General features: G+C 43.0%; 1 protein-coding gene across 1 annotated transcript in view; it reads right to left on the bottom strand.

Annotated features, from left to right (window-relative positions):
* Positions 1–541, bottom strand: part of gas2b (growth arrest-specific 2b) — a 14,912-nt gene extending 14,371 nt beyond the window's left edge. The window contains exon 1 of the mRNA XM_030377473.1: positions 250–541. Within this exon, the coding sequence (XP_030233333.1) occupies positions 250–445 (196 nt within the window). The 5' untranslated portion in view covers positions 446–541. The remainder of the gene's footprint in view (positions 1–249) is intronic.
* Positions 542–9,200: the final 8,659 nt, after the last annotated feature.

Raw genomic sequence — 9,200 nt, forward strand, 5'->3', positions numbered from 1 at the left:
TGTATACTGTTTAATCAATCACCATATTATATTTACTTATATACTAAATATGCGTAACTGTTCAAACGCAAAGACGGTTATGCCAAAAAAAAAATCTTTTTAAACAAGCTATTATGGAGAAAAAGAGACTTCTTGGGGTCTCCTCTACAGACTAACCTGTCAAGAACCACATACTATCAGTTCGGCAGTGGCGTTCCAGAGCACACACGAGCACAGAAGGACAACACAGTGAAACGAAGCTCGGCTCACCCATGATAGTTTTGAGCCACAACACCAGGTCTTCCTTCATGGGTAGCAGGCTGGCGTCATGGCGACAGGGGAGCCACTGGCTGTACTCCTGGGGACTGGCCAGGCCCGGCCCGGGGTTCCTAGGCGTGGGGCTAAACGGACACGCCATGCCCAGGCCGGTGATGGGGCTCAGGGGGCCGTCTAGGGTGGTGTCCATGGCTCCTACTTCGCTGGTCAGTCTCCCCTCCGGTCACCTTCCCTGGTTTGTGTGTGTGCGTGTGTGTGTGTGTATGTGTGTGTGTGTGTGTGTGTGTGTGTGTGTGTGTGTGTGTGTGTGTGTGTGTGTGTGTGTGTGTGTGTGGGTGTGGGTTTGTGTGTAGTCTGGGAAAAACAAGTAGTTGGATGGTGAGGAGGCTATCACAACATGATTTCTATTTATATTGATGACTATCGGGCAAGATTATAATGATATGAAGTTGCCATGTTATCCTTGATGGTTGTGTGTGTGTGTGTGTGTGTGTGTGTGTGTGTGTGTGTGTGTGTGTGTGTGTGTGTGTGTGTGTGTGTGTGTGTGTGTGTGTGTGTATGTGTGTGTGTGTGTGTGTGTATTTGTGTGTGTGGGTTTGTGTGTTTGTTTTTTGTTCACATCCCTCACAACAACTAAAATATGCAGATCCATGCTTCTTGGTTACACCACTAGTTACAGAGCACTCTGTGTTACTAATTGTATGTCATACAACAACTTCAGGAGATGCCTAAAGATCACAAATCATTAGCTGAGGAAGACAATGATGGGGAAGGAGTAATAGTGGCAACTAGCATTCCTTCCAGGTTTTATTCGTCGTTTGGGGGCTTTCCATCAGAAAAAATGTTTGTACAGCATATCTAATCAAATATGCCTTTAACAGTGTTATTGGGTGTTTAATCAACACACCACTTCATTCATCAAAGGAGTGACTCATTGCGACTGCGGGTAGGATTTAACAAGGTGGGGATCTAAAGCATGTTGTTGCTGCTGCTGCATGGTTCTGTTGTCCTGTAGGCCTACCCGGGCCTACCAGCCCCTGTCATAAAGAACAGCCCCCTGCAGAGACATGCTCTGGATACCGGTAATAGCTGACTGCTATTCCGGCCCCATTAAAGACACATCATCAGCAACGCATCGGCGGGTATTTCCAACATTGTCTGACACGCAACAAAAAGACAGGAGCTAATTTGTTATTCTAGGTCTGGATGACTGGCTGCGTGGATGTCAATGCATCTTCTGTGGATGTTAATGGTGTGGCTTTTTGTCAGTGTATGTGCCATGTCTTGGTATTTAAACATGCTTGCTAGTCTGCACGTCTGCCAAGGACTGGCCGGGTAGACGCAGCCAACTGGGAGACACATGTGAGCATGGCCCAGAGACCTGGTCCACAACCTGCCATATTGAAACACAGAGATAAATGTGGCAGGTTATTGTCATAAAAAATGTTGGTACGATTTATTTTGTTTTTCCTTTGCTGAAATTCCTGTGTCAGCTCTATTTATTTTTGGGGTGGTAAATATTGAGTGTGAGTGGGTAAGACATACAGCTCACTGAAACAGGCCTCGCTTGTCAGCGTGACCATGTTTCAGGCCAGGCAAGGTCTTTTATTTTGGCGGCATCCTTCTGAGTACGCTTGTTGAATAGGCTCTATTGTAAACACTTTGTGTGGACTGGGGAAGGAGACAAGGTATATATGGGAGAAGGTACGGGGCTGGTTTACACTTTGACCAGCAGGACATGAGAGCCCTCTTCCTCTAACAAAACACGCAGGTGCTATTTTCACACCCGCGCTACAGCACACCTCTGCTGGGAGGTGAAGGCAAAGGTTACTGGGTAGCCCGGCTTTTAGACACTAGGACCTTTTATAATGCTGCACAGCCAAATATCCATATCAGCAAATAACTGAGTGCACACATATACATACTCCTACATGAAACACACTGTCTGACACAGACACACACATAAACGCATATGCTTCAGCGCACGTACAGGCCCATACCTGCATACCACGTCTCATTGTATTTACTTGAGGAGAGAATTCACAGCCTTTAATTTTGCTCTAAATGTTGGTGCCTGCAAGATCTGAAGGAGGCCTCAAAATTGTTTCCATTAAGAAAATATATATTTTTTAACTGCTCTGTTATCTTGAGATATTGATTGGAAACTGTCAACTAATTCAAGTTAATTGAAATGCCAGACCATGTGCACCATAAATAATAACCTAAACCTACATATATAAGAAGTATACGTATATGTGTGTGTGTGTGTGTGCGTGTGCGTGTGCGTGTGCGTTTGCGTGTGCGTGTGTGCGTGTGTGCGTGTGCGTGTGCGCATGCGTGTGTGTGTGTGTGTGTGTGTGTGTGTGTGTGTGTGTGTGTGTGATCCCTAGCGTTGAAAACAGACATATTCACCAAATGCAAAATCAAATCAGCGAATTAGCCGTAAACAACCTGCACACCTTGCTTACTGTGTTTTTCCTGTGTTTAGTCTGTATGACCTCCAAACTCAGTGTCCATTTACCAGTGTGGAGCGTCAATAAAGTGTCCAGGATCGATCATCCAAACAGCATGGACAGAAGCCCTGCATCAGGACCAGTGGAACTGTCTCCAAGTTCCGCTACGGGAGAGCGGCTACAGGTAAAGCATGTGATGCATGGTGCTGTACATGCTCATGGATAGGCCTCTGTATGTGTAAGAGTCTTCTGGACCGCCAGGAGCATACATCTGAACTATAGGTTTCAGCTATTGATGGGGCCCTCCCTTGCTTCCCCTCTGCTGCTAGACTAAATAAATACATACCACGGCACAGGTCTATCTCCTGATGCTGTGTTCAAGCTGAATGAATATAAATACACGGTAGAGAACCTGCTCAAAATGTGCAGCTGAGTCATCATCTGACACAGACTAAAGGAATGCTAATACATGTAATAATAGGAAAAATGCACAGGTTGCATGCTGATCTCCTCTGTACATTTTCTGTCTTAAGATCGTTCTGTCTGGAATTGTTCTTCATGTTGAAAGACATTGCTTCACTTTACTTCTGTCTTGAAAATGTATTTATTTTAAGTACCTGTGGATGTGTTACAGTAATATGTTAGATTATGGTAAGAACTTTACCTTCTTGAATAAACGGTTTTGATAGCTGCAGCACCACTGCATATGCATGGATTATTATCATGATAATTTACTGAATTGCTTCTGTGTTGTTTAATGTTGTGTTTATACCGAATTAGACAGAGATACTCTGGCTTTTCTGGTTTGGTTGTATCTTTTTCCACTGAACAAAAAAAAGTTGGACACATTCAAAGGAAAATCTGTTTCCCTAAAAACAATGTCTTACAAACAGGCTACTGATGTTGAATATGTCTTTCCATACTGCTCCTTTTTTTTGTATACATGTAAAGATACAAACAACCACAACAAAACCCTTCAAAATATACTTACCAAATGGGTAGACGCCAAACAAGGAAGTTCAACAGGCGTAGCGTCAGGAATAGTCACCAAGTGAAACCATTCGGTACACAAGCGCGCATCATCGGGAGCCAGATGTGATCTCTGAGGTCCGCTGCAGAGGATCGCAGTGTGGATAGAAGGAGGCTACCATGAGTTCTCAAAGCAACACCCATACGTGCGCTGCACATTTTTTGGTGTCAATTTACAAGTAGGCGCCTGAGATGTTCGCAGCTATACTTTGGGCCTGCATCGTGCCGAGTGTCTTTTTCACTAAGTTTAAACAATTTCCCAAGACGATAAAAACGGTTTTATTCACTTAAAACGTTTGAATGGTAACTGATCAACCCTTTGTATCAAAGGTTTGATCAATATTATATTTACTATATCAATATTATATTTTTAGCCCAAAATGATTAGATCGATACTATAGGCCTAAGAATCAATTTCGTGCCATGGTATCCTAAACTCATAGGCTACTTGACTCACTGAGCTGCATGAATAAAGCTATAAAAGCCGGACTTTTCTCATGACGTGTCAATTTGAACGGATTGTCCCCACAAAATAGCTTGGAAAACTCTTCAAAAACATTGTTATTATTGTTATCATTTAATTATTTATAAAGAAAAATATAAAGAAAAACACCTTGACATTTTCCTTTCTGATATGATAAATTTGCCACTGTTAATTCCCTCTCGGAAGCAAAGATCTTTGGGGAAATTATTTTTCTTAGACATTAATACCTTGTTTATAGCTTCTATGCTGTCAAAGGTTTTAATCACTTTTAATAACGGTATGGCATTCTGTTGGCTAGCCTAATCAAAAGAGCTCCAGGCTTACAATCCATTTTGTGGGACGTGAGGCATTCTCGCGTGTGCATGTGTTCGTGTGTGTGTGTGTGTGTGTGTGTGTGTGTGTGTGTGTGTGTGTGTGTGTGTGTGTGTGTGTGTGTGTGTGTGTGTGTGTGTGTGTGTGTGTGTGTGTGTGTGTGAGTGAGTGAATGGATATGTGTGCGTGTGTGCTTGTGTGAATGTGTGCGATTGTGTGTGTGTGTGTGTGTGTGTGTGTGTGTGTGTGTGTGTGTGTGTGTGTGTGTGTGTGTGTGTGTGTGCATGCGTGTATGTTTGTCAGTGAGTATAAATGTGTGTGTGTGTGTGTGTGTGTGTGTGTGTGTGTGTGTCTGTGTGTGTGTGTGTGTGTGTGTGTGTATGTGTGTGTGTGGTGTGTGTGTGTGTGTGTGTGTGTGTGTGTGTGTGTTTGTGTGCGTGTGCACGTGTGCGATTGTGTGTTTATCTGTGTGTGTAGTCCCAGGTGAAATTGCAGTTTAATCTGCAGTCATTTCCCAGGGGATCTAAATCACCCCCTCTTTCTTCATGACTAAAACCTTCTGGCTCACAATGACTAACCCTATATCCTTTTGGTACTGTTCATGTGTGTCCGGTTTTTGTTGTTCAGGTGTTTATCCCGTTGGCATTGTTCATGCGTGTGGGTCTGTGTATAATTTACTGAAACCAATCTGAATGATATTCTGAAGGAAAGCATGGTAAATATAATGCCTGTGACAGACTGGTCTGTAGACACTAGGTGTGATTCACATCCTGTTTGTGAGCCCTGATTTGCATGTGAGAGCTTCCTATAGCAGACATACCTATGAAGTTTTAAAGCGCTATTAAACTTACGTGATAATTACCGTAGCCATAAGCATTGCCACCTGCAGTACAAATGAATAGGCCTTTTGCATCTGGAACACAGACTGTTTAACAAAGGAAGCAAAACAGCTATAGGGTCATAAACTGGCACTTCATAAGCTTTTTTGTCTTCTTTTATTTTCTGCTTTTAACAAGGTAACGGTTTTACGGCTGTTTTACGGATGACACCAGGATTAATGATGAAATATGAACATCTGAAGTGACTCACTTCCCAGGTTGTGTGTTGTTTTCACGCTTTAGAGATTCCTGTCAAGATTGCCGTCTATCTCCACTTCAACGCACCCCCATGCCCTGCCCTGTCGTTCTAAACACATCCTGACATCAGGCCCGCCATCATAACAATGGCACAGAGAGCGGCCATTGGAATGGGTTAACACACCGCCGCGCGACACGATAGGGATCAGCACACAAGACCCTGCCAGATGGCATCACTGGTTGCCGGGGCAACCAGCCACCAGCCCCTTCTATGTCTGGAGATTCCAAGCGGACACCATGTGCTGTTCACCACTCAAATTGGTCCCCTGGGTCACGAGGGCCCCCGAGCCACGGGCTGGCCACGCCCTCATTAGGGACATATTGGAGTGTGTCAGATTAGGCCAGATAGATGTTAGTTTGAGCTGGAACAAGATGGCTGCACATCGTTAATTGCGTGTTTTCCACACCATGCCTTGTATATGCTGATGAATATCGATTTGCAATTTGGAATTATACATTCACTTATCATTTACCAACGACCTCTGTGGCTATACTATTATGTTTATTTATAGTTGATGTGTCTCTCATTATAATGCTGTAAGAGAATAACATGTTATACTTACAAGACGCGGAAAATAGATTGAACAATACTTTTCAGTTTTACATTTTGCTGTCTTTATTAAGAAATGCGTCATGTCTCGTCAAGGTAATGTGATTTCCCCTTGAAGCTAATGTGAATGAGCTTATGGCTTTGCTGTAGTGATTACTATATAGCAGGGATACAAGCCCATGGTGGCTGAATGGGGCTCTATAAATGACTGAGTATTGTGTCAGGCAGACCTACTGCTGATAAATGAAGGCTACCTCCATCTGGCAGGCCGTAGACGGAAGAGGGGGACGTTGATTGGTAATGAGGAAAGCACTCGATTGAAGCCGAAATATGAAACCATTATAGATGTAGTGCAATGGGGGTTGCTGTTCTCTACCTCTCAATCTGTCAATTAGCAATGGAAACATATGTTATCAAATAGTCATAGCTAATACGATCATTTTTGTAGTTGCGGCTTGAGTCAACATAGCTGGCTTGTGCGAGATACAACGTCTTCTTGAAAGATTTCATCTCTGTATTTGGATGGGAATCAGGAAAAAATTACTGAATTTATACCTAAGCCGGTTGTAAAGCAAACTGCAGTGTTTAACGCAGACAGCAGGGGGAGTTAAAGCTACTTGCTTACCAACTCAAACAGCACACTTGGCTAAAACAATGATGGGACCATTTCGATAAAGAGTGAAGAGGGAGGTATGATCATGAATATATTTATTTATATTTGTTGCAAACCGAACATTTCAAGACAAAGGTCAATGGCATTTGTTTAGTGGTCCTAGGATACAGAACAAATCAGGTCTTTGTTTTAATACAAAGCATTACACTACCGCTGTGACTGGGTAGCCATGGTAACCCAACAAAGACAGTGCTTTTAATGAATTCTCAAAAGTTCCGTCAGAAATAAAAGGTTGGCTGCCTAATGAGACAAACCTACAGTCTGTCAGTCAGACAAGTAGACAGACGGACATACAGTCAATCAGTCACTGTCCGTCTGATAGACAGACAGACCAACAGACAGGCATACAGACAGACAGACAGACAGACAGACAGACAGACAGACAGACAGACAGACAGACAGACAGACAGACAGACAGACAGAAAGAACAGGGCGGTAGCTAGGGACAGAGCGCAGAGGAGAAGTGTAGACCTGCTGACATTTCTCTCCCTGTCACTGTGATTCCAATCGCTGGGATCTTAACAGGATTACAAGGAGAGAGTGGAAGCAATGGAGTGCCACTGTAATGCCATTATGAGGTGATGGAGTGCTCAGACGAGCTGTGTTACCACCGGCCAGTCGCTTAACCTCCTGTCAACAACTCCACGATCACAGACCCGCTCAGATCCGACGACGGAGGCTTAGAGAGAGAGAGAGAGAGAGAGAGAGAGAGATTGAGAGATACATATCTATATATATCTATATATATAGATATATATATATATATATATAGAGAGAGAGAGAGAGAGAGAGAGAGAGAGAGAGAGAGAGAGAGAGAGAGAGAGAGAGAGAGAGAGAGAGAGAGAGACAGATAGTTAACTAGATAGACATATATGTACATATGATGTATATATACAGAGTTAGACAGACGATAGATAGATAGATAGATAGATAGATAGATAGATAGATAGATAGATAGATAGATAGATAGATAGATAGATAGATAGATAGATAGATAGATAGATAGATAGATAGATAGATAGATAGATAGATAGATAGATAGATAGATCGATCGATTGATTGATTGATAGAGCAAAATATAGAGATAGATAGAGAGCTGGTTTGATACACAGAAAGACAGATAGAAATACAGCCTACAGACAGAGAGCACGAGTTGAAGAAAAAGGGACAGGTAGATAGGGAGAGAGAGAGAGATAGTGATGGAGGTAGAGAGATAGAGATGTAGACAGGTTGGTAGGGAGAGAGAGCAAGAGATATGTATCTTGCCCTATCTATTCAGGCAGGAAGAAGGACCTCATGATGATCCTACGACTTGTTCTGGCAACCATACATCCTTTTCATACGAGTCACCATAGCAACCAATCTGGGTTTTACGAACATGCACAAAAGAATTAAAAAAATAAATGTTGGGATATGACAACAATTTTGAAGGTGCCACAGCATAATCCACCTCACCCCCTCTTTAGAAATACTGAAGACGCAGAGATGTAAATACCCATATGCTGTACATGTTTGTGGTATTACATTGGAACAAAATAAGCTTGTGTTTATTCACAGACATGGCTTCTATCAGGTGTGTACATTTGTACATGAGATCAGGTTTGTGTGTGTGTATGTGTGTGTGTGTGCCCGCTTTTGTTTGTGTGTGTGTACGTGCGTATGTGTGTGTGTGTGTGTGTGTGTGTGTGTGTGTGTGTGTGTGTGTGTGTGTGTGTGTGTGTGTGTGTGTGTGTGTGTAAGTGTGTGTGTGTGTGTGTGTACATGCGTGTGTCTGTCTGTGTGTGAGTCATCGCTGGTCCCTCAGACCTCAGGTCTCTGCAGCGTGTGAGTCACCATGCAGGGGTCTGACAGCAGCAGGGAGTGAACCACACAGAAGCAGAAGAAACAAGCATCCCAGCACTTTGATAAGCGCTCCAGCTGATAGGAGTGGAATGAAGACATACTGAGACATTTGTAATATTCTTGGTGACAGACTACAATTGTAAATGATGTTACATTGTCCACTCTGCTCCTCCTCATGCTGGGTTGCTCCACATTGTTCAACAATGTTCCTTTTGAAATAAAGATGAAAACTAAATATAATATCATCCAGGATTATAATGTCGGGGGGTTAAACAACATTTGACCCAATTAACCCAAAAGTTTTCAATGACTGAAGGGAGATTTAACTAGCCTGGCTCCGCCCGCCCAAGTACTTCCACTCAATTTTAATTTCCCTTCAGTACTACGTCTGGGTCTGCGGTATGTTAGTGGGTTTTCTCTGTCCACATTTTCCAATATCATCCCACTGCAGACACAAATGGGCGTT

This window comes from Gadus morhua, chromosome 14 (genome assembly GCF_902167405.1).
Source record: "Gadus morhua chromosome 14, gadMor3.0, whole genome shotgun sequence".
Classification (NCBI taxonomy): Eukaryota; Metazoa; Chordata; class Actinopteri; order Gadiformes; family Gadidae; genus Gadus; species Gadus morhua.